The sequence below is a fragment of the Linepithema humile genome, chromosome 6, assembly GCF_040581485.1.
Source record: "Linepithema humile isolate Giens D197 chromosome 6, Lhum_UNIL_v1.0, whole genome shotgun sequence".
NCBI lineage: Eukaryota > Metazoa > Arthropoda > Insecta > Hymenoptera > Formicidae > Linepithema > Linepithema humile.
The window spans coordinates 7,126,338-7,151,109 of NC_090133.1; the positions used below are offsets into that span (position 1 = coordinate 7,126,338).

Consider the following 24,772-nt stretch of genomic DNA (forward strand, 5'->3'; position numbering starts at 1 on the left):
GCCTTCAGCAAAATTTCACAAACAACGCTCAATTAATTTGTCTTTACGAATATCAACACGTTCTATTCGGACAAATACGGACCAGCCGTGTGTGTGAAATATTTGCGTTTGCTGGAAACGCGCGGGTTCACCTCGCTGACGAGGTGAAAGTGTCCGAGTTTCATTGCGATAGGCAGAGAGTCGCGTGTCCTGCGATTCCGAGATCGCGTTAGACGAGCACGCGATCTCGATCGCGAGGAAGGAAATCGTTCGTGTCGCGGCGAAATGGCATTCATCGAAATGAAGCGGATTCGCCGTGGTCATAAAAAATATCCTGGGGATGGAAAATTAATTGGCCGATAGCGCGACATGGCGTTTATTTCGGATATAAAGTAAATTCAAATATAATCGCTCATCATACGAGTGGAGTCGTTTAATAAGACAGATTACGCGCAGTGCATTGACCATGTCAATTTTACTTCTCATTGTGTTATATCGTCCCACTTTTCCGTTTATAGCGTACTCGCCGAATCTTGTTATTTTAACACAACACAAAAATGTATAGTGAATGTTTCTTTCATGCCTAATAGAAAAGATCTGAACTTAGTAGGAATGAGAAAAGTCTAAAAGCATCTTAATAATCACATCTATCATATAATAAAAAATTTTTGCTTTTAAGTTTTATAAATTTGTCTAAACTTTTTATTAGCTTAATAAATAAATTCTTAATGTGATAAAAATGACCGTACTATTTCTTCAGTTACATTAAATTACAAAGTTATTTTTAATGGCTAGATGTCTTTCTTAATAGGCATCAAGTAATTATAAAATTCATCGAAATTCCTAATAAGTGACTTAAGACGTTAATTTCTCGGTTACCCCTGTATTATTGTAAATTAATAAAAATCTTGTTAGCGTGACGTTGATCATCAAGATGGTATTTAGAAAGCGCCAAAGAAATAATTTATAACGCACATAACTTTCGCGATAATCATTGAATTAATATGTATATAATGACGACTATTAAAATTTTCGGATCAAGTAACTGTTTAATCGAATCTGATAAAGGCTTTCGTCTCAAATGCGATTAATGTTTAAGAAACAAATTTTATTACATTTTTCGTCCCTAATCCGACAAACGAATATTTAATAAACGGCGGCGAATGATAATAACATATACTGTTCATAATAACAACGTTATATTATTCGCTAGAATAATTTAATATTGTGAAATCGACAGATTTCAATCTCGTATCACACGCTTTTGTCATCAATCATCGATATCGCCTTTCTCTTGAACATCCTCTTGATTTAACTTTGATGATTTTTTTTCGTTTGACATCGACGTTCTACTTTTCAAATTTTCCTTCTGAGCTTCTTCATTGGCTTCTTTTGCAATCTGTAAATCTGTTCTTGTTACTTGCGATATTTCTGACTTTCAATTTCTTTCAGACTGTTGAGAGGTTTCTTCAGCAAATATTCTACCTTCTTGAACTTTTCGACTTTGGAATGAGGATGTTTGGAGGCCAACAGGTTGTACAGCTTTTTGGTCGCGATCCGCGATTGACGTCGCGGCATTTTCGATCTGAAAACGTCGGTCGCAGTAACGACGCTGATCGCCCGCATCTTTGCAAGCCGCTTCATTTGGCGCTGATGACGGGGATCCCGGATTTCGCACATGCCGCGTTTTCGAATGAACTCAATTGTCAAATCATTTGTCGGCGAGCTGGTATTTGACGTTGAGCAATCGTTCGGATTACACGGCGCGTTCTCTTCGTCTGAAGGACACAGTGTCATGCACTCGACGCTTTTCTCTTCCTTAGAAATACATTCGCAACTTCTGTCGATTTCAGTTTTGCATCCTGAAGACGTTTCTGAAGATTTCCTCGTTGCAATTCTTCATTACAGAGTCGCAATCTATCTCACAGGACTTTTCTGATTTCTCGATGCTTTCGCTTTTGGATCTACATTCTTTTGAACAGAATGACTTGCAGTCATCACCTGTATCGCATTTCATATTAATTTTATAAATTTGTTTATGTATATATATATATATAACTATGTTATAAAATGTATTTTTTTACAAGATCTATTTATTGCAATATATTAATGATAAATAAATGAAGAGATATTTTTAAAGCAAAGCTTAATCGTTAAAGATTAACATCAAAAACAATAAATTAGAAAATAATTTTTTTTCTTACATTAACGATAACATTTACGACGAGCATTTATATTATATTATTATTACAAGCTACGTAAAATGCAATACAATACTATTTTACCTTTTGTGACTGGCGTTTCGCTTAATTCCGTCGTTACCACTGTTGTTTCAATAGGATTATTCTCAAGGGTTGAGGATGATACAGAAGACGTTGCCCGAATAGTTTCGAGAGTAATAAAAGGCTGCGTCGTCGACATTGTTTTCAAAGATATAATAGTACTTGTTTCAATAGGTTCAGTAGTTTCTTTTGAATTTTGCTCGGTGGCGTATTTGTTAAACTCGCAGGAAGTCGTAGTAGATGTAATTGTATCGTTAATTTTGTCTTTCGATATAGATATGCTTGTCATGACTGTCGAGCTGTTTGGTTCCTCCGTAATTGATACGTCTTTTGTGGTTGCAGGTGATGTCGTAGTCGTTATAGGCGACATTGTAGTGGGTGTTGTAGGCGATGCTGCAGCAATCGTCGTGAATGATACTGTAGTAGTTGTAGTAGGCAAAATCGTAGTAGTCGTTGTAGATGATGTTATGGTTGCAGATAATGTAGTTGTAGGTGATATTGTGATTGTTGTAGGCGATGATGTAGCAGTCGTCATGGATACTGCAGTAGTTGTTGTTGGTAATGTTGTGGTCATTGCTGCAGTAGTTGTTCCAGACGATGCAGTAGTTGTCGCGGCTGCAGTACTTGTAGCTGTGATTGTTTCTTCTTAAGAAACCGTTCTATCTATCGTCATCGTCAAAATAGGATCAGTCGTCTTCGAAATAGTTGTTGGTGATGTTGTGGCAATCGTAGCAATGCTCGTGAACGCCGAACTGTTTTCCAAGGGCGTGTCAGACCTTCCTGAAACTTCTTCCGCAGATTCGCTTTCGAAACTGTCCATCATTGTTTTGCTTTGATCGCAGGCTTCAGTCGTGCTGTGTCGAGTCGTAGCTTTGCTGATCGTCGGTTCAGTCGTTGTTTTTTCGGCCCTATATAGTCCTTTTCCTCCCTGTTTTTTCTTCCTTCAACAGTTTTGAGAACTCGACGGGAATATGAACCGTTGATTTTTTCATGTGGACTATGCACATGATGCTCGTCTCGAGAAAGGTTTTAATAAGCTTTTTGATCTCAGGATTTAGGAATGTACACTGTAAAATCGATTGCAGACCAATTCGTAAACAAGCCCTGGGAGCAGAGGATCTCGACCGTCATGTTCTTCTTGTCCCACAGATTCTCCTTGATTCTGTCGATATTTTGCGTCACGTTCCGGTAATGCGGTAATTGTCACAAATTTTTATACGCGTCAAACAGCTCCAATAGTTCGCCGAGATTCTCGATCATGATACTCCGACGCCAGAATTTCGCATGCATCCGCAGAGACGTCGCAATGTCCTTGGCGAAGCCGATATCCTTCAGCTGACCGGTGATCTCTATCATCAGCTGGCCGGGTGTGGCCTGCTGAAACCTCTGTACCTTGAGATATTTTTCAATCACGTCAAACTCGTCCAATTTTCTCACTAGATATTTTTTAGCTTCAATAACATCGTTATCGAGCATGTCATCGTTATCGGGCAACATGAGATCAAACAGGTACTCAACGTGAATTATCTGGTTCTCGTAGACGTTATCGAGCAGGTGGATATTCTCGTTGATTGTACCGACATCATCGACAATGCGTTTTGCGATTAGCAATGAGTACTTCTTCAGGTCATAGTTCGAAAATCTCTCTGCTTGAATGTTGATGTAATATCTGAGGAACGAATTTACGGTGTGCAATTTTTCCAGCTCCCGCGTCAGCAACGGCTTCAGAATTCCTGTATTAAAACTCTTCCTGGCGGTCAGCTCGCGAAAATATCGTATGAGTTTCTTCTCGGCAAGGCGCACGTCATCGTCAAAATTGTCATACCTCACGTTGTAAAGAAGTCCCGATAACAGAGCGGGCGTGATCGTCAGTACTTCTCTCTGCAGAAGCTTTAGCATTGTTGTCAGAGAAAATCCTCTGGGATATTGTTTCGATATTTTGGAGAAACGATACGCCACATGCGTGACGTTGAAGGTGGGCGTATCGAGATACGCCTCGGAATACGGTAGATCGTACTGTTTCCTAATCTTCCGACGCACGTTTGCGGTACTTCTGAGGCAAGATTCCGTGTGGGCATAAATTCCAGCACAGATTTTCGACGGTCTTGTATTCTCCGCATTCTTGAGAATGCCGGGGACCAGATCGAATACATCGTACCGTCGCTCAAAGATTTCTTCATACACCTTGTGTAACGCTCCACTTCCGCTACGCTAAAGTCATCGTAATAAATGTACAGGAGACTGCCAAAGTTGTCAAGAATCCGCGCTCGCAGGAGCGCACTGAAATGCAACAAGTACTCCGTGTCTTTTTGCAAGGTGTTTTCTTTCGATGCGACGAAGTTCCATTCCTCGAGAAAATCACAGCTTGTGAAGATTACGCTGCTCTTTAGGGTCGTAGATATCACGTCGTTCCTGTAGATGTCATAGTCGATCGCCTAAAGAAATTGTTGAGAAATAAATTTCTACCCTGAAAATTAAGGACTGTCCTCTAAGGGAAGCAAAACCTTCTTTATGCGTAGACATATTTTTTATAGCTGAATAAATAATAATTTTAATAATTATTATACTGAACAATGTGTATTTTAACTTATTTTGACAGTAAAGCTATGCATGTTATACAAGTACATGAACAAATAAGGGCATAATATTTACTTAAAAGAAAAATTTGCACGATAAAGCGCTGAGAGTTCGTTTAAGATTAAAATACAATAATATGGTCAGTGTATGATTTAACCGTATTAATTGATTGTGCAAAAACTATATTGCTAGTAATGTTATCGGTTAATTTTCTAAATTCTATGACCACCCGTGATTTCTTTTATTTTTTTCCGTTCTATTATTGCGGGGATCACGGAGAATTTAATGACCCATATCAAGCATCGTTCTCGTTGTTCACCGATTCGATAACACGTCGGCAATATTGGGATGACGGCACGTATGCTAGTAATACTACTACTCACAGAACTGATACCGTGATGTCTTTAATTTGACAAACAATAATGCTATAAATCTTGAAAAATATAAACGCAATATTTCAGTTATACTCATAAAATTATAGCTATACACTACTATTAAAAATTGCAAAAATGTTTATAGTATTTTAAACGAATTTAAACTATTCTGAATATTAGTAAAATACACAACGACGTCCATAAGAATACAAGAATGTTAATATATTGAAAATCTTTGGCCATTTTCTTTCATTTGTTTGCTAACTAATTGTAATATAAAACAATGTTTTTATTGCCCTTAAAATTATAATTTTTTATTTACAAAAATACTTAGAGATTTTATGAAATTACCTGCCATTCTACTTCTATTCTCTTTTCTTATTGACTTTTTCTCATTTTTAGAATATCGGAACATTTCTATCTCACCTGCGCGAATGACATTAGTAGCATGATTGAAATGCATTCAATCCCCCGCATTACGATTCGTGATGATATTGTCAATGCCATAATTCACGCAAATCACTCGCGAGATGCAGTTCGCTTCGACAACAATGCAAACCGATCAAGTTGTCGCGTAGCTTATATAAGGTGCATATGTACGTCTTTACGACGTACACGTGGGTGAGTTAGTGTGCGTGGACTACACCGGGTATATCAATGAGATTGAAATTAATTATGAGCACGGCTGCACACGATATGATGCACCGTTCTGAAAACCACTCATCTCACAGTTTGATGCTTTTTTTTATAACCGATTATTGATAAATTTTATTACTGCCCATAAATTTTTAATGTTTGTAAATAATCTAATAAAATTTATCATTACCAATTGCAATTACAAAAACCTTTCAATTTATTACGTAAAGAGTTTTTGTAAAAATACTCTTAATATTTTATATTATCTTATAATTTTATTTTTTATTTATAATATTCTATTTCTTAAGAGTATCTTTGCATTCAAAAGCAGATTGATTCGTTATACGCAGTATTCTGAAGATCAATATATGACTAAAATTAACTTTGATCACCAAATTATCCCAATAGGTGGGAAAGTAGCATAGCTTACAATCGTGAGCTTTGCAAGCTTCATATTCTGATAAGCGGGTATTTTCTCCACCTCGACAGTCGGTCGAGCTTGCGCAGTTTCTACCCCAATATGGATTCCCCGAGTCATGCATGTCCCTCGCTAAGGGTGAAACGATTTTAACTGAATTTCGCGTCCGGGAGTATTCGCGAACAATCGCTCGCTCCGATCGTTTCCAGTTTGCGGCTCGGTATAGGCCATCATCATATAGCTAGAACTCGGTATAATGTCTGAAGACTATCAGCACGCTTGCGAGAGGGCAGAATTACTAGGCTTGCCGAAGCCAAGTGAGGAGGAGTGGAGACAGACGCTGGCGGCGCAGAGTGAAAATCGTTGCGACGATGACGACGACGGGGGTGCATTACAGGTAATTACGCTGTGCTTTTGCATAAGGCAAATTGTGAAATACGCACGAGTTTCAGAAATTTGTTTTCGACATATCTAAAAATAATGTCTTGTATTTTTTATAATTCAGCAATTCGTTAGCTATCCTATTTCTCATATTAATTACAAAGTAGCTACAATTTAACTAAAAGCGACGTAACACGAGTTACTTTGCGTGTGTGGTATAACATTTTTTCATTCATTCTCGCGGATGACTAACGCACTTCTGACAGTATCATATTCATGATAAATGTTACATAGCGGAATCGGGTTACGCGTCTACATGCGAGTCAAATCGTCGAGAATAAATCGCTGACGTCGAATTGTGAGTTCATTAGCGCCGACGTCCACGTGTGTGTCTGTATAATTTTTCACGGCGATTTTTATCTCAGGACTTGGATCACGCGGACGAGACGGCCGGACGCGTCGGTGGCGGGTTGGATGAGCTGAACAGCATTTTGAGCACCACGCAGAAGAAGATCAACAGATTCAAGGTGACTTAGGATAATTAATTGCCGTACAGCGAGTACGCGCGCGCTTATTTCATATGTTGCACGAATTAATTATTTTTTGTCATAAAGGTCGCGCGAAATTTTTACGACCGATATGACGAAATATTTTATATCCCTATCCGTTCGCAAACTGATAACGCTTTCTTTCTCGTTGCTCATTAGCTTTATCAGCCGGTTAAACAAATTATTTCACACAAGGATCGCAGCAGTGGATTTTCTCACTTACCTTGAAATAAGAGCCTTATATGAAATAACAAATTTTGCAGACAGTTTGCGGCAGTCTAGGAACGTTGCTCAAAGGGAAGGTAAGCTCCCGCGGTAGCACGCCGCAACACAAGTCCGACGAACCAAATCCTTGCAAACAAGAAGAAATAGAATCCGCGCCCGACGAAGTGGTGACGCTGGAGACATCGGCCGAGGCATCAGGTGACACCGCCGCGGATGCTACGAATAATCCTGCGAGCGATGGTATCCAGCCGAAGCAGCTCGACCTCAGTCAGAAAATGGGATCCCACTTGGACAAGCTGGACTCCCTGATCTCGAAGGCTGAAAATGCACAATACAGTATGCAACATCAGACAAAACAAATGCGGAAGTTCCTGAAGTAATTGGAACCTCCAAAATATTGCATGCGATTTACAGTTAACGAAATAGATTACTAATCAATAAACGAAGATTTAACTTTGCGCAAGATTGGTTGTTAACTAAATTAATTCATATCTTCCATTATGAATGTAGAAAATTCGTATAAGAAATATTTTTCAAATATGTTACGTATGTACGCAAATTTATGGAGAAGTTCCGAAGAATTTCTTGACATTAACAATAAATTTTTCGCCGATAAATGTAAGGAAAGATATCTGTAACAATTTAAGAGAGCACAATAAGTAGTTTTGCAAGCGGCCAGCGCATATAAGAAATTCGCGTATAAGAATTCAGATTTAAATTATTATTGTTACATTGCGTATATAAAGTTTGTTGCATCAAATATTGATATTTTTCTCGTGATGTATTTTTGTCGATTGTCGCGAAGCGGATTTCGCAAATAATTGTTATTGATTCTTTTATATTCGCGCGACGTTATCTTTGTCGTTGAAAGCTGTTACATGTGTTATGAAATGTATATATCGATATACATATATATATATATATATATATACATATTATATACGGATATTGTTGACGAATTTAATATTGTTACATAGATACGAGTGTATTTCCGGTAATTGAACCTTTGTGCTTGGATCCTTGACAATATCGACATATCATACGTAAAAACATGTTGGCACACGTTGGCGAAACGAGTTAGTGATAAACTTTCCTACTCAGCAAATGATGTGATATTATTTTACATCGACCTAGAGATTGTTAACCTACGATCCGTATATATTTTATCATCGAACAGTTTGCGCTCTATTTTTCTAGGTCTAAGTTCTAATTGTGTAATAATATAGCAAACGGATATATATTTTATTATCGAATAGTTTGCTCTATTCCACCTGTATTTAAGTTTAACGACGTTACACGATAATATATACTTCTAGCGATAGAGGCTATCTATAAGTCAATATACATTCGCCGTTTGTTGTTGCATTACAATTCAAAGCAGTAAATTGTATTAAGTGCCTTGCTTTCAATTGTGTCTTTATATAAGATGCGATTATTCGCGATTCGAAGATGTTTGTAACCCGATTTGCATAAGAGTATCTTTTTCGTCTTCCTGTTTTTCGATGGAACAAGTATTTTCTTTTACAAAGGTATTTTCATAATGGTAATTAATATCAAATTGAACGTTTGCTTTATATTTTTAGAAATAGGCAGCAGAAATGCATGACGATGCAATTGTCATGCCTTATGCAATATTATTTATTATGCAATAGCAATTAAATTCTACGATGTATTACTTACAAATAACATTCATCAATAGAAGGTTAAGTTTTGTTTTCTATGTTGCACATCTAAACTCTCTTTCACTCTATCTATACATACTGCAGAAATATAAATAATACTGTTTCTTATAACAACGACATTGTTTCCTATCGTGTAGATATTTTAAACTATCTTCGATTTTAAGCAATACATTCCGTCGTGAATGTAACACGGAACGGAATTATTAACGACATGGTTACTGTTCACGATGTACGCAATCTATTCTCGAAGACATCGCTGCTGTAACGATATTTTGTAATTAAATCCTTAATGCTATCATAAAAAAATAAGCTTTACCTTAATATTTGAAACTGCATGCTAAAATGTTGTAGGAAAAATTGTTGAATTAAATTTTTATCATGAGTTTTGTCTTGAATTCTTTTCCAGAATAGGACCGCAACCGCCATTTAAACTATTATATCTTCGAATATATAAAGTATAAACATATGCTTCATGAAATTTATTTCACATTTCGGCTGTTCAAGTAAGTTTAACAGCTGGCGATAGATGGCGCATGCTGTTTGTCAACTGCCTTCACTCACGTATGCATCATACACAGTCATGCATCATGTACCTTGGTATGGTTACGATAGACGATAACCTTATCTTTATTTCACTTGGATAATCGCTAATGGAATTTAAATGCTGGAACTATTTATAAAGCTCAATTTTACATCAATTTTGAAAATTAAAAATTTCTACTCGATTATAAAACTCTAGATGGATAATTATCGATAAATTTTAGTGTCATGAGGAGTGTGCCGATTCAACGTGCAGTGCCGCAAAATGTTATGTCATTTCATATATCAAAACGAGAGATGGACGAATGCAAGCGATTAATTGTTTATAAAGGCAATGCGATTTTCGATGATGTTATTGTCAAGTTACAAAATGTACTTAGGTATGATGAGATTAGTAGAAGTGAATTCAAAGCATTTGCAGGGGATAATGTTGAAAATAAATGTAACATAGTAAAACCAATTAATCTGAATACAAGAGGTCTCAATTCCTATTTCGTCTCGGCTTACATTGCAACGCTGTCAAAATCATACGTTTATCGTAAGAGTGCTATGAGCATACTGAGAAAATTTCAGGGAACAAGCAATAGACCACTTGACAGCGAACATGTACAGATAATATTTATAAGATTGAAAACTCCAAGAAAGCAATTTTTGGATTATAAATGGCAAGTTTCACACATCTTACAACGTAGTTCAAATTGTACGTTACGGTTTTACATTTATACTTTCTTAGGAGCGAAAGATTAATGCAAATGGTTCTAGAAAGACAAGAAGCTGATCATGCCATGTCTTGGTTATCCACGCTGGGAGGAGCGTTTTCTGCATTGGGAGAAGAATTTGAACACTGTGTAAGTTACAGCGGATTGCTTTTCTCTTAAATTTTGTACATGTTAATTAATCTATGGCATATCTCATACAGGCTAAAATGGCAGGCAAAATTTCAGTGAGGCAATTTGAATTAGCATTGCGTCTTGACAATCCTCTCCTTGTTGCCCGTTGTAGACTTTACTCTGCATTAAGCTTAATTCAACGTGGTTGTTTTACCACTCCACAGCACATGATAAGGAGAATCTACAAATTTGCACTCAGAGAGAAAGATGTGCGTCTGCAAAACATGTGTCAGGGTGTATGGGCCAAATTGCAACATAGTTACAAGCAATACAAGCAGCAAAAGTCTGTATCATTCAGAACTTTGCGTATATCTTCAAATGCATAGAAAATTTAAACTTTGTATGTTTTGTAAGTATGTTGATAATATAGATATTTTCTAAGCACATGGTTTACCAAAATTTATTTAACATTATCATATTAAATAAAATAAACCTGAGATTCATTTGAAGTAAAAAACAATAGGCAGTAATAAATTCAAAATAGCTTATTTTGAGCAAAAAAATTTTAATTATATTGGCAAGTTTTTATTAAATTTAACATATATAATTTATATACATTGCTCTATTGCTTTTTCTTGTATAATGTATGCACATACAAGTTTCAAAATTAATACACACAAAGATATAAGTGCCTCTTACTACTTACTATGTCATACATTGTACTTAAAATAAAAATTTGTTAAACTGTAGATATGTAATATGATGGAAAATTGTTTGCACAATCTATATTTATTTTTGGTTATACGATAAAAAACATGGTGTTGTAGTTTATCGCATTAAAAGCGACGTGTTAAAACGACCACTATTTAGTTACTTATAATATAAATTGCATTTCAGGAATTGATACCTTACTGCCTATTAAAATAAAATATGCAACATAGCACTATTTTCCTCTTTTCACAAACGTTGCACAATCGGAAACTGCGATTTCACATACGTATATGTAAACGATAACCAAGGCTGGACAAAATGTATTTCAAATACAATAAAATATTTGAAATACAAAATGTACAATGCTAACACAATCTTGGTATTTAAATTATAAAATACAAAATACTTTTAATTTTCGATTTAAAATACAAAAATTTTGTATTTGAAATAAAAAAATTGAAGATATTTTGCAATAAATACTAAAATTGTTATTATTTTGCATTTTGTATATCAAATGTGTTTGCCCAGCCCTGACGATAATATTGCGTGATTTCAAATATGGTAACTTGTGCATTCAGTCTTGATATAGTGGAACTAAATGTTGCCCTCATATACCATAATAAACAAGATAAAATTGCAATTTATATGAAATGTAATTTCAATACTGCTGTTTTTTTTTTTGCTTTTTTTGTAAGATATAAAATATTGTACATATTTTGTACATATTCATCACTGCCCCCGGAATTTTTATTAAATATTTCAGTTCTCTTATTATGTTGCAAATCTTTGTAGTGTAAAACTGCTTGCCATTATATAAGTTAAGTCTACTTTAACATCAATGAGCAAGTGTGCCCATAGGATCCCAAGCCGGTAAAACAATGGGTTCTTGATTGAATACAGCTATCACGTCCGCAGGCACGTACTTTTTGTCTACGACTGCTTCGAAAACGAAGTCAGCAAACCATTCAGTAGTTACAACTTGGTAACCTTTTTGTCCATGATCTTCACCCCATGAGTTCTCTATCCGGAATTTTTTTATCTTACCATCTCGCTGAAATGGAACAATATTGATATGTTAAATAAAGCATCAAATTTAACAGAAATTATTTCAATTACTTGCAAAAGTACTTACGTCTATTGAGACAGCTGTTAATGCCATCGCGTGCACCATCATAGAATCTCCATAGAGTAGTCTATCAGCCTTGGAAAGTCCAACGTGAATATCGGTACCAAACATTAGCTCGAAGTTGTATGCTTTTATATCATGAATGCCGTGTTTATCTATCAATCTTTTGTTGACATCGCAGCCGAACCAAACAGGTTCATTGTTCTTAATGCTCTCGGCACAAAGTTTCATCAACAATTCTACCGGCTGATTATTGTAACGAGTAGTCTTGCCACCTACAACGTTACCCAGACAATCAACAGTATATAGCTTTCCATAAGGATTAGCCGGCCGTGGATCAGTCACCAAACATATCTTGTCATTCACATTGTAGTGTGGTTTAACATAATTTTCATAAAATTCCAATGGTGTAATGGGTCCCACACAATTGTAATTCTTCGACTTGTCGTAGTATTCCCACGTAATTTTTTCAGAGGGTATACCTAGGCAAATACCGATTATTCTATAAATCACTACCATTTGCTCGCCTATCCGTGCTTTCAGCTCCTCATCAGAGGCATTGTTGTCAATCATGTCCCGAAGGACTTTTGCATATTCTCGCAACTTGCTCTTCAGCAGACTATTCATGCGAGCGCTAGACTCGCAATTGTACGACTCCGGAAAACATACTTTTGGTACAACACCATGTCTAGTTATAAGATTCACAATCATATCCCATTGGCCACCATCACAAGTGGGATCGTTTAATAAAAAGTTAACTAAACGTCCCTCAACTGGTTCATCGCGTTTTGCAGTATTCACAATATTATGCAAAAAATAATTGCAACGTTCTACCTGTAATAAAAATACAATGATGGATATACAATTAAAATATAATGTATTGGAATGCATAATAATACAGTAAGACATCTTGAACAATGACATACCTTGTCCCAAAAGAACAAATAAGCTTGGCTAAATTCAAACTCATCCAAATTATATTGTTTCATGAAGCCAGTTCTCATGACATTTAGAATAGCAAACAGCCAGCATCTTCCAGAGTTTTTCTGATTAGTCACGGGCTTGCCTTCAGTCTCAATTTTGTGGGTAAACACATGAGAAGATTCTTCTAAAATCTTTCTAGAAGCACAAGCTTCAATTGGATTCGCCTTTGTACAGATATTTTGCGCCAATACATTGCGGTCATCAGAAAAAAACTTTCCACGCAGCTGAGTGAGGAATTCGGGAGTTAAAGGACCTGTTCAAAAAGAGAAAAAAATATTTAGTTAAAATTCCACACAGTCCGCTTTATCTTCTATAATCACAATGTCAACCGTTTTCTAATGACGAACAAAGGACGCACTATCGTCTTTATCGCACTCTTGACGATATACAAATTTTTATTTACAGAAAGATATTGCGAATATTTGCACGATTCAGTAATGATGAGAGAATTGAAATTATTAATAACTGTACAGGGTGTGGCTTGTCTCAAAGCAAAAAATCGAGCATGTTCAAAAAGGTTAAGAGTGGTCAGTTACATTTTCCCATACGAGCTCTCGCATCTAAATCAAATTTTTTATGTAGATAAGCATTTTGTAGCACAAAAGATTTTTGACGTATTTAATATGTAAGATATGTATGTAACTTACAAGCAACCATCATAACGAACAGTAGGCAATTCTCGGCAACTCAGGCGACGCCAAGAAGCTTGAAGAAGCTGTATCACGCTGCGTCCAACTACGTTATGGAAACGCAACGCACGTCGCTTTTATGCCTGTGATCGATAGACAAAGTAAGATCTACATCACTATCTCACTCGCTCTCTTGCTCTTGCTCTCCCTCTCCAACATTTGGTCACCAAATATACAAATCTAAAATTTTCCGTTCCAGGAGACCTATTTGAATTAGTTAAGAGCTCCCCCGGATTGACGTGCTTCCTCTAAATTGTGTGTGTGTGATAAATTTCAAATATATTCTTTTGAAACAGTAAAATTACATAATAAAAATATTAGAAAATAATTTCTCTTGTATATAATACTCATATAACGTTGTTTTGTTACTCTTATTAATATCTTAAAATTAATAATTTTTTAAACTTTTTTTTTGTTTAATCAGTTGTCTGATTTGTTTTTAGAATAAATATAGTTCTGCAATTAAATTGCAAAAAAATCATAAAAAATCATTGATAATTCTCTCTCTCTCTCTCTCTTTCTCTCCCTCCCTCCCTCCCTCCCCCTCCCTCTCTCCCTCTCTCCCTATATATATATATTTACATATATATTTTTTTATTATATTTACAGTGTATAAATGGATATTTTAGGTAACGTTTTTATAACTTGTTAAATAAATTTCATTTAAGAATTAAAGAAATAAACAGAAAAATCGCATCCTATCTTTTATATAGGAAATTGTAAGATTTTTAGAAAAAAATATACATTATAATTTTATTAAGATTGTTGAAAAATGTTAAGTTATCACAAGAAATTATGTTCAGGTCAAGTTATCAATTGCACTTGACATTACATAGTCATCTAAATGTTATATATTTAACTGGCTAGTCATTGCTTATAATTATTATTCGATTCTTGGAAATCAGATTTCTACTTTAGGTGTAGATGGCTCTTCTTCCTTCGATTCTAAAGAAAAAGGTGGTATTCTACAATCAAATGAATATCCATCTTCTCTTTCCATCCTAAACGTTCCCCTAAAGAGTTAAATAAATAAATAATTAAATAAATAACACTTATATTGATAAGAATTAGATAATCGTACTTACCACATATGACCACTAGGAGCTTGCAAACTCACATGACTACTATATTGAAAAGCAGGTAAAACTTTTGATAATACAGGTTCTTGACCTACTACACCCCTCCCTCTAACAGTTTCTAGGGTACCGGACAAACTAAATATTCTCCAATGTCTTTCGCGCAACTGCACACTCAAGTCACCTAAGTTTTCTAATCGGATGCAATAACGCCACTATAATGTAAGAAACATAATAAAAATTATCGTTTATCTTTAATTAAGCTTCCTTCTTAAATAGAATGAAAAATTTCATTGTCTTAACTTACCCAATATACAGAAGTAGTTTGACTTTCTCTGCAACCCATGTAAAATGGTATAACAGTAACACGAACATTCTCTGTTGTTTCTTTGTGTACTTCCGATAATTCAAGCCATGGATGATTTTTTTTCTGCCATGCTCGGAGGGTCTCTTGTGCTACAAAACATGGTTCCTTGTCTGGATGATAGGTTAAAAATTTATCAAACAATTCGTGTTGCAATGCTGCTTTTTCATTTGTGGTATATGGCAATACATCTTCATGAGCAACATAATCCAATCCTGGAATAGCGTATAAACTGCGACTGCTCTCATGATTGCCCAAAAAAGTTACCGCTTCTGTTTGAGCACGCTAAACAGTATATAAAAGTATTGTATACATATAAAGCAGGATAAAAATTATAATTTTAATTGCTTCTTACTATAAAAGGACAATCTCGTTGATCAATCAAAACTTGATAAAACATATGTGGCCTGCCTTTTACTTCCTTCTCACCAACATTGTTGAAATTACTGTTATCCTTTCTATATAAAAGATAAAGATTATCTATATAACATCCATGTATAAAGCAAATAAATATATTTATTCATATAACTGCGCATACCCATCTTTCTTATTGGATAGAGCTCTGTCATATACTTTAGCCAACCATGGAAATAAAATTACACCTCGATAACCAAAAACTCTGTGCAAAATCAATTGACCTGTTTCATATTTTCCCTGTAATTTTGGTGTTTCTAATTTACCAACTTCTGCCAATCTGTAAAGATATTTATTATATAATTAAGCATATGTTAGTACTTTTTATCCACAAAATTTATAACAGACATAGTAAATAAAGATAGATATTTCAATTTACATTTTAATTACAAAAATTTGAATAGATAATGAAATAGCAACCTTCTTTCCAAACTAGTTTTGCACATGGATATAAAAAAAAAACAAGAAATTACAGTAATTGGCAGTAATAAAATCTGGTTTGAAAATAAATTTTCTTTTAATTAACGTAAAGCAGGATTGTTTAAAACAGTGAATAATAATTTATTTCGTTTATTTCATTCAATACCTTATGTATCGCGCGTGTTGCAAACGTGTTGCAGATGCCTTCAGGAGTGACCGCTTCAGATTGTGATTGACGAAATTCCGCATAAGTTCCATACTTGCTTGAGAAATATTGCTGATATTTTATGTGATTGTAGTTACTTATGTTGCTCTGTGGATAATTGTCCGTAATGCGTTGACATTTCTACCAACTTTTACCGATCATCTGACAATATTGAAGGTTATACTGTTTGTATTTATGACATGACCGAATGTGTGTGTGTATGTGTGTGAGGAGAAGGAAAATTGAAGCGCATTTATGACAAAGAGGGAATCTACATATCGTAAGCAATTATCGGGCGATTTTCTGAATTTATTTAAAATTAGAATTCAGTCTTAATTAAAATGTATAGAACATATAATTATTACATATACCAGTTGCTTACTACATACTTAAATTTTCATTCAAAATACAAATAATTTCCAAATAGAATACACTCGGGAGAACAATGATCGTTCTCACGAGTATTATTATTCGTTGGAGATGCTTCCAGCCGTTTCCATTGAAAGTAATGGTTGTTTTGAACTGAGCGAACGTTACAATTAATGAAAACGCGCAACAAAGTTTCATTTCGAGATAAATCGTCCAAAATAGCGGCAACTTCGTGGCGCACAACGGCGGAGCGTCCACCAATAGAATTCGAGAATTACGACAGGTCGGTGATGTAGCGGCACATCGTATCGCATCGTCATAGTCAGCGTCCTTTGACACGCTTAACCGCGTACGAAAAACGATTTCGCTACTGTTCCTCCGTTCCGTAATTCTGATCGTTCTGACCATGCCAAGTGTTTACAGAAAATCGCGCAAACTACGTCGTAGGCGATACACGCGCACTTAGTGAATTGAAGAGTTGGAAACCGCGCCCGAGTGATATACTTCGAAAGAAGCTATCCGCCGTGCAGTGAACCATCGTCGGATATATTTGCTTTATTGATATTTTAAGTGACACAGGCCTTGCGGTGCCTATGCATATCGCCAGGTAATATTCAACTACGTAAGTACTGCTTGTACCCTTTCCCGCCGCGACATTTCCAACCTCGGCAGCTCCTTACGAATGTCGTTATGCGAGAATCTTGTTTACGTCGTGGCGTGTATACGTATACGGCGAACACGCATAACCTCAAAGTCAATGAGATCCACGGCTGTTTATTTCTCAACAATTATTACGTCCATTAATGTATTAATATAACGTTGAAGAATTTAATATTTTATTCTGATAACGTTTTACTTGCCTGTTCGTAAAATAAAGTAAATTTTTTTCTTGATATCTTATGTGAAATATGTTAGAAGATACTGTGTAAAGATGCTTCTGTATTCTATAGATATTCACAGTATTTCCATTAATTATCATCTAGTTTAACATTAAATTATTTACACATTAATATATTGAAAATATATAAAGATATAATTTGTACTACTACACATATCAAACATGCATATATAATTTTCTGTTTTAGACCATATCAAAAGTTATTATATTTTATGTTAGCATTTACTATTACAGCAAATATAATTTAAAGTATTATGAATATGTTATGAATTAACAAATAGAAAGCACAATTCAAAATGTAATATAAAAATTTTATAGCTTTATACAACTTTAAGAAACAAATTTGCATAACTTAAACTTTCTTTTCTTTAAATATATATGTGCAATGTTTTTGAAACAAAATTATATTTTCAGTAAAGTATGTATATATGAGATAAAATATCAATGATATATTATTTAATATAAATTGTGTAAAGATGTCAGACTGTCAAAAATATCAATCATGTTCCCTGTATTGTAAATTTTCTTGAACTTAAATACAAAATGTTGCATAAATAAATATTATTATATTGCAGAATTTGGACCGTGTTTTAGAATACATTAAAGATAAAGTGCTTGTTGTATTCGGCTAATTTATTGAGTAGCCATGTCGGAAATAATATACCCTGCAGGATGCAGGTCAGTCACCGAAGATTTAGGTGCAGATGAGCTAATCAGAAGACTTAAGGTACATTTAGATAATATATTTAATCACTGATGAACACTACAGAGTATATATCAGTACTATATATTTTGTATTATATATATATCGTATGTATATTCTGTATTACATACAATACATACAATATTTTTGTATTACATACAAAATATAACATTAAAATGTAATAAATGTACAGACACTAGCACACACACTGCAAGCCATGGGACAAGATGAGGGAATGTACCAGCAATATATTCCACTTGCGTTACACTTGGCAGAAGAGCACTTTCTGATGCATCAGAGCAAAGATGTACAATTATTAATTGCCTGCTGTATTGCAGATGTCTTAAGGGTTTATGCACCAGAGGCTCCTTATAAAGATGCTGAACAGGTAAAGATTTATATATATATAAATTATATTAATTGATCTGAGTAGTTATACATTGCTGTTTTTATGTAATTGATTAATGTAATTGTTTAGGTCAAAACAATATTCCTATTTTTGATTAAACAACTGGCAGGATTAAAAGATCCTAAAGATCCTGCTTTTAAGAGGTACTTCTACCTACTTGAAAATTTAGCTTATGTTAAGTCATTTAATATGTGCTTTGAGTTGGAGGATTGTCAAGAGATTTTCTGCGCATTATTTTCCCTAATGTTCAAAATAGTGAAGTGAGTACTTGAAAATAAAAAGAAAAAGAACAATTTTTAAAATGTATGCGATGCAATGTATGATCAATATAATTTGTTTCTAGTGATGAACATTCTGGCAAAGTTAAAAGTTTTATGTTGGACGTTCTCTGTCCACTGATTACCGAATCGGACATTGTCAGCAATGAACTTTTGGATATCATACTCATGAATATTGTAGAGCCAAACAAAACACAAAAGAAAAACGCATATTTGCTTGCTAAAGAGCTAGTGATTAAATGTAGCGACACATTAGAACCATATATTCAAGCAGTGAGTAATAAGAATATTAACAATTTCTGTGAAGGAATAGACATTTCGAGATATGTAACATGCGAAATTTTGTATTTTACAGTTCTTCAATCATGTCTTAATACTAGGAAAAGAGGAGAAAAGTTTACAAATTTGCAAGAAAGTGTATGATTTAATTTACGAATTGAATCACATATGTCCGAGTGTCTTGCTGTCCGTCCTTCCACAGTTAGAATGCAAATTGAAATCTTCCTCCGAGACTGAAAGATTGGGCGCTGTAGCATTGCTAGCGAGAATGTTCTCTGAGAAAGGTTCGCAGTTGGCCGTGCAGCACACGCAGTTGTGGAGGGCGTTCCTGGGACGATTCAACGATATTAGCGTTTCCATTCGTATTAAATGTGTGCAGTATTCGATGCATTTCTTGTTGAATCATCCCGAACTGAGGAAAGATATCACAGACACTTTGAAGTTAAGACAACACGATGCTGATGAGAGCGTTCGCTACGAAGTCGTTACAGCTATAGTGACAACAGCCAAACGAGATTTTGAAGTCGTATCAGATAGTGAGGACTTACTTGAATTTGTCAAAGAAAGAACATTGGACAAGAAAGTAAGATATTAAGCTTAACAAAGTTATTTAAATTTAACATTGATACTTAGATTTGTGACTTTAACTTATTAATGACCATATTTTCAGTTTAAAATACGAAAAGAAGCGATGTCTGGCTTAGCTATGATATACAAGAAACACTTGAACGATGCGGATGTGCCGCAAGCCACAAAGAAGGCAGTCATCTGGATAAAAGATAAAATATTGCATGGTTATTACATGGCAGGCATGGAAGACAGGCTGTTGGTGGAGAGACTGCTAAATACGTGCTTAGTACCTTATCAGCTACCAGCTGAAGAGAGAATGAAAAAGTTATACCACCTTTTAGGTACAATTGATGATCACGCTTCCAAAGCTTTCGTGGAACTTCAGAAGCATCAGCTTGCGTACGTTATACATTGATTCGTTTTATTCATAAGTTAGCTTAAAAATGTTGGCATTCTAACACAAATTAATTATGTTTAAATTTAGCGTGCGAAGAGCAGTGGTTGAATGGATAGAAATTGTGAAGAAACCGGATGCTAAGAACGAACTGGTGACGAAGATTCATCAAATATCGCGTTTTCTACCCGATCCTATGAAAGTGCAGGAATTCCTCCAAAAGTTTAGCTCTCATATGAGGAAGGAGGCGAAATTACTGCAAGAGATGGAAACCATCGTACAACCGAATGTGTCCTGCAAGGAATGTGCAGACACGATAACTAAAGTTCTCAAAAGATTAGGACAACCCGTCATGACTAATCTATACTATAATACGATTAAGATGTTGCTTGAGAGAGTAAGCTCTGTTATGATTGATGAGGAGGCGATTAGGGTAAGTATTCCATTTTTGAGACTAATTTATTTATTTATTTTTTTTTATAAAGAGATATTTAATATTCATGTATATGTGCAAATTAGGTTTTGATTGGATACGTCTTAGACTGTTTAAAGAGTGGTAACGTGATAGAAGAGGTCGGCCTTAACCCGAATAATGCCGGAGAAAAGGGACTGAGACTATTAGTGGTAAGTTTACTTTGTATCCCAAAAAATAAATGTTGGAATAGATTTAGCTTAAAATAAAATTTTAATAAATGAAAGTTATAATTTTATAACTAATAATACATGTACATTATCTGAAATTTCAGATGCTATCGTTTGTGTTTGGCCCGCATTTCTTGCATAATGATATCTTGATGCAATTGGTCAATCTGCTCGAGTTAGAGGACGAAATGGTGGCACCATTAGTTCTCTCCATCTTCACTTTCCTAGGCAAATACAAACCTTTGTGCGACGTTGCACCAGAAATAATGAATCTTATGGTGCCGATATGCAAAAATTTTGCCGAGACGGGAACGCCGAAGCAGGCAAAACAGGCCGTGAGATGTTTATTTGTTAACATGACCAACATTCACGACACCATATTCCCCGAGATCATAGAGAGAATTAAGAACACGCTGACGCCGACGTCGGAATATTATCGGACATCTATAGTCACATTAGGTCACATAGCATATAATTTGCCAGACAAATATCCAGTACAAATAAAAAATATGGTATCCAGAAAAGTAAGTACTGCAAAAATTGTAACAACTTCTTGACGCTTTATCGCTATTTTACACGATGTAATTCTTGCCCCTGCAGATAGTTAAAGAATTACTAGTGAAGGAAAGCAGCGAGCAAAATGAGCCTATCGAGGGAGACTGGTGCAGGGAGGATCAATTACCGGAGGAGACGCGATGCAGATTGGAAGGCTTGAAGTGCATGGCACGCTGGCTGTTGGGATTGAAGACTGATGTGTTGTCGGCGCAAAAGACATTCAGGATGCTGAACGCCTTTATGGTTAACAAAGGTGATCTGCTGTCGCAAGGACGTCTGAGTAAAGCTGAGATGAGTTGGTTGCGACTACAAGCGGGTTGCTCAATGTTGAAGATATGCGAACAGAAAGGCGTCGGCGATCAATTTACTGCGGAACAATTTTATAATCTTTCACAACTTATGGTGGTACGTTTAGCACACACACACAAATTTATTTTCCTTATTTTAATATAATTTAATTATTTAATCTAATATAATTTAATATAATTTAATATAATGTAAATAAATTTTGATCATGATTGATGAACTTATTTTAATATGTTAATTTGTTGTTTAGGATGAAGTTCCTCAAGTCAGAGAAGCTTTTGGCAGCAAGCTGCATAAAGGTCTTGGGAGAGGAATTCCAAACAAATGTTTACCATTGGATTTCATGGGATATTACGCTCTGGCTGGAAAGGAACAAGATAAAAGATTAAAATGTGTGCTAAAAACATATATGCAGACAGACATAAATAAGAGAAGGGATTATGTAAAGACTCTTTCGTTGGGTACAGTCGAGCGAGCTATGGGTAAGAAATATTGCAGCGCTTTTATCATCTTGTTATCGCTAGAATTCTTTTCACCATTTCGTAACTTTTGTAATTTCATAGGTCAACTACCCCACATTTTACCGGATTACATGCTAGTTTTCGCAGTACCTATTCTCGCACATGATCCCGAATTTACGAGTCACCTAACGGTGAGTCAGTTAAAAGTCATTCAGCAGTGTCTTTGGTTCATTTTGGAGCCTCTTATCACGAAGAACGAATATTACTGTTATGGATTTTATAAAAATCTTGTGGAGCGTATGAAGAGTCATAAAGACGCATTGAAGCCTGAGGACAACGAAATGAATTATGTAATTATCGTGAATTAGACTTAATTTTTTTCTCAAATAATTTCTTAATTCACGACTAATCTTCATACTTTTATCGCGTACAGAAACTGTGGGCTGTTTGTGATTTGGCGATGAATGTAATATACACAAAAACTACCAATTTTGACATGAAAGAGTTTCCGAGCGAGACGCGAATTCCGACGATGTACTTCAAGCGGGCGGACGAAACGATGTCCAACATTAAGAATTATTTACCATCGGAACTGCAGATAAACATGACGACACAAAAAGGAAAAGGATTCCACAACACACACACGACCAATGAAAGACCACAGCGCAGAGCTAAGTCCAAACAGCAGAAGGAAGTGGGCATTGGACCTAATGAAACTGATGCAAGAGTAAGAGTAATTTTTGAAAGAAATTTTTTTTTTAGTTAATAATATCTAGTTTATTTAATTTAACTACTAATTTAATATAAATACAGTTAATAATAAATATTTTTATTAATTATATTACCATGTTAGTATTACAATAAAATTGCACTAATTATATTTTAAGAGAGATTTTAATCTTATAAATATCAAATGCAACACATGTAATTCTTTGAGTGTGTATAATTATGATTTCAAGCTGCAAGTTGAAGAAATGGAATGTATCGATGCACAGGTAACCTTTTAATTTAGTGTAATATTAGAATGACATTATATATACTTTTATTAAAACTGTTTGTTTTATATATACTGTTAATACTACTGTTAAATTGTAATTATTTTATTTATTTGTAGCCTGCCGAAGCATCAGAGACCAGAATTCAACTACCTGGGTTGGAAGAAGAAGTAAGTCCATTTTAGTTTTAGCAAAGTTTCTTTAATACATTAACAAAATGTCTAATCTTATCTTTTTTACTTAGATCGAGGAACCACCAGCGAAGAGGGCATTAAAGGAATCGGATAAAGTAAATAAATAATTCAGTGATCGGACTATACCCAAAGGGACATTGGGATGGGGAAAGACTTAAAGCACATGATGATAAGCAAATTAAAGGATCTAAAGAATACTTTACAAATTAGAAAACAGAATATTTTGGTTATGTATAACAATTAATAAACCTAAGTCGTTCGTGTATTTCTAGAATGTAAGATGTTAAGATGGCACATTAATTGTCATAAAATTAATGCGTGTAGGCTTACAATACAGAAAGTTCTCTTTGGATAGCAAGAAAGTTCTTTTTATGGGTAAGAAAATGAGAAGAGAAAAGAAAATGAGAAGAGAAAAGAAAATGAGAAGAGAAGAGAAACTTGAGTGAAACAACTTGTGGGTAAAAAAAGAGGAAAAGAAGAAATAGAATAAAATGTTTGCTAATTTCTCGCGGATACATCCTTAAATGTTTGTTTGATAAAAATCGATCATTGATAAACTGAATTACATATTTTTACTTGTTATTTTTACGAATTATGAAAGTCATTTATCATAACAAAACACTTTTTTAGATGATCGTATATAGGTTTGAAGAAAAAATTAAAACTTGTATTTAAACATTTAATCATTTTTGTCTTTTTTTGCGCTATTAGATGAATAAATATATTTCTCTACTTTACGAACATTTAACGAATGCTGCCGTAACATTGTTTTGCCGAAAATGAAGCATCGTTTTAAATAGTAAACATATAAACAAATATTGTCAATATACTTTATTGATAAATGAATAAAACGATTTTCTGCAAAAGAAATATATCCAGATATATCAAATGCATGGTCACTTTATAATCAAGAAAGGAGAATACTATAGTTTTGTTGCATAAACAATATTAGATAAGATTGTGTGTTTATTGGCTTTGTGATCCAAAGTTGTTGGTTTTTAACATTACAATCATCGCCACACTTTAGTCGCAATTATTATGGTCGATACATTTTAAGTATAATCTATGTATAACGATGAAAATTGAATATTGCGAGAATTTGCGAAAACCTTCAACTTTTGTATTTATAAATAAACGTAAAATTAAAATTATACCGATTGCAAAAGATTATTGCGCAACACCTTAATTTATATTAATGTATATGGAATTCTTACGATTTACATGTGTATGAAGAGATCGTAATCTGCTATTTTAGTTT

General features: G+C 34.7%; 6 protein-coding genes and 1 pseudogene across 9 annotated transcripts in view; 3 read left to right on the forward strand and 4 right to left on the reverse strand.

Annotated features, from left to right (window-relative positions):
• The window catches only part of LOC105678262 (uncharacterized), a 29,680-nt gene extending 22,121 nt beyond the window's left edge, over positions 1-7,559 (reverse strand). Inside the window, exon 1 of the mRNA XM_012377449.2 lies at positions 7,419-7,559. The gene's annotated coding sequence lies outside the window, so the exon portion shown is untranslated. The remainder of the gene's footprint in view (positions 1-7,418) is intronic.
• LOC105678211 (uncharacterized) lies at positions 1,336-6,231 on the reverse strand (annotated as a pseudogene).
• Positions 6,331-9,485, forward strand: LOC105678267 (uncharacterized). The gene is made up of 3 exons (XM_012377458.2): positions 6,331-6,663; positions 7,073-7,174; positions 7,459-9,485. The coding sequence occupies exons 1-3, from the start codon at positions 6,523-6,525 to the stop codon at positions 7,798-7,800; spliced, it is 585 nt and encodes a 194-aa protein (XP_012232881.1). The 5' UTR covers positions 6,331-6,522; the 3' UTR covers positions 7,801-9,485.
• Positions 9,486-9,638: 153 nt separating this feature from the next.
• LOC105678266 (uncharacterized) lies at positions 9,639-10,916 on the forward strand. The gene is made up of 3 exons (XM_012377456.2): positions 9,639-10,307; positions 10,376-10,490; positions 10,562-10,916. The coding sequence occupies exons 1-3, from the start codon at positions 9,871-9,873 to the stop codon at positions 10,856-10,858; spliced, it is 849 nt and encodes a 282-aa protein (XP_012232879.1). The 5' UTR covers positions 9,639-9,870; the 3' UTR covers positions 10,859-10,916.
• A 326-nt stretch (positions 10,917-11,242) lies between these two features.
• On the reverse strand, positions 11,243-14,100 carry LOC105678265 (bleomycin hydrolase). Its single transcript, XM_012377455.2, has 4 exons — positions 13,941-14,100; positions 13,236-13,546; positions 12,316-13,143; positions 11,243-12,234 (listed from the first exon to the last, which is right to left on the reverse strand). Exons 1-4 carry the CDS (start codon positions 13,951-13,953, stop codon positions 12,019-12,021), a joined length of 1,368 nt encoding a protein of 455 aa, XP_012232878.1. The 5' UTR covers positions 13,954-14,100; the 3' UTR covers positions 11,243-12,018.
• A 621-nt stretch (positions 14,101-14,721) lies between these two features.
• POLDIP2 (DNA polymerase delta interacting protein 2) lies at positions 14,722-16,950 on the reverse strand. 2 transcript variants are annotated; one of them, XM_012377522.2, is made up of 7 exons: positions 16,851-16,950; positions 16,423-16,623; positions 15,961-16,116; positions 15,778-15,880; positions 15,366-15,707; positions 15,068-15,273; positions 14,722-14,995 (listed from the first exon to the last, which is right to left on the reverse strand). In XM_012377522.2, the coding sequence occupies exons 2-7, from the start codon at positions 16,512-16,514 to the stop codon at positions 14,884-14,886; spliced, it is 1,011 nt and encodes a 336-aa protein (XP_012232945.1). In that variant the 5' UTR covers positions 16,515-16,623; positions 16,851-16,950; the 3' UTR covers positions 14,722-14,883. The 2 variants fall into 2 exon arrangements, with proteins under 2 accessions (XP_012232945.1, XP_012232944.1); XM_012377521.2 differs by lacking the exon at positions 16,851-16,950 and having other exon boundaries at positions 16,423-16,826.
• A 19-nt stretch (positions 16,951-16,969) lies between these two features.
• pds5 (cohesin associated factor B pds5) lies at positions 16,970-24,665 on the forward strand. 3 transcript variants are annotated; one of them, XM_012377512.2, is made up of 17 exons: positions 16,970-17,452; positions 18,304-18,455; positions 18,625-18,819; positions 18,910-19,100; positions 19,184-19,391; positions 19,474-19,980; positions 20,068-20,366; positions 20,452-20,794; positions 20,881-20,985; positions 21,108-21,527; positions 21,604-21,963; positions 22,115-22,346; positions 22,428-22,675; positions 22,759-23,052; positions 23,285-23,320; positions 23,440-23,490; positions 23,565-24,665. In XM_012377512.2, exons 2-17 carry the CDS (start codon positions 18,375-18,377, stop codon positions 23,619-23,621), a joined length of 3,627 nt encoding a protein of 1,208 aa, XP_012232935.1. In that variant the 5' UTR covers positions 16,970-17,452; positions 18,304-18,374; the 3' UTR covers positions 23,622-24,665. The 3 variants fall into 3 exon arrangements, with proteins under 3 accessions (XP_012232935.1, XP_012232936.1, XP_067213981.1); XM_012377513.2 differs by having other exon boundaries at positions 16,970-17,437; XM_067357880.1 differs by lacking the exon at positions 23,285-23,320 and having other exon boundaries at positions 16,974-17,437.
• The last annotated feature ends 107 nt before the right edge of the window (positions 24,666-24,772 follow it).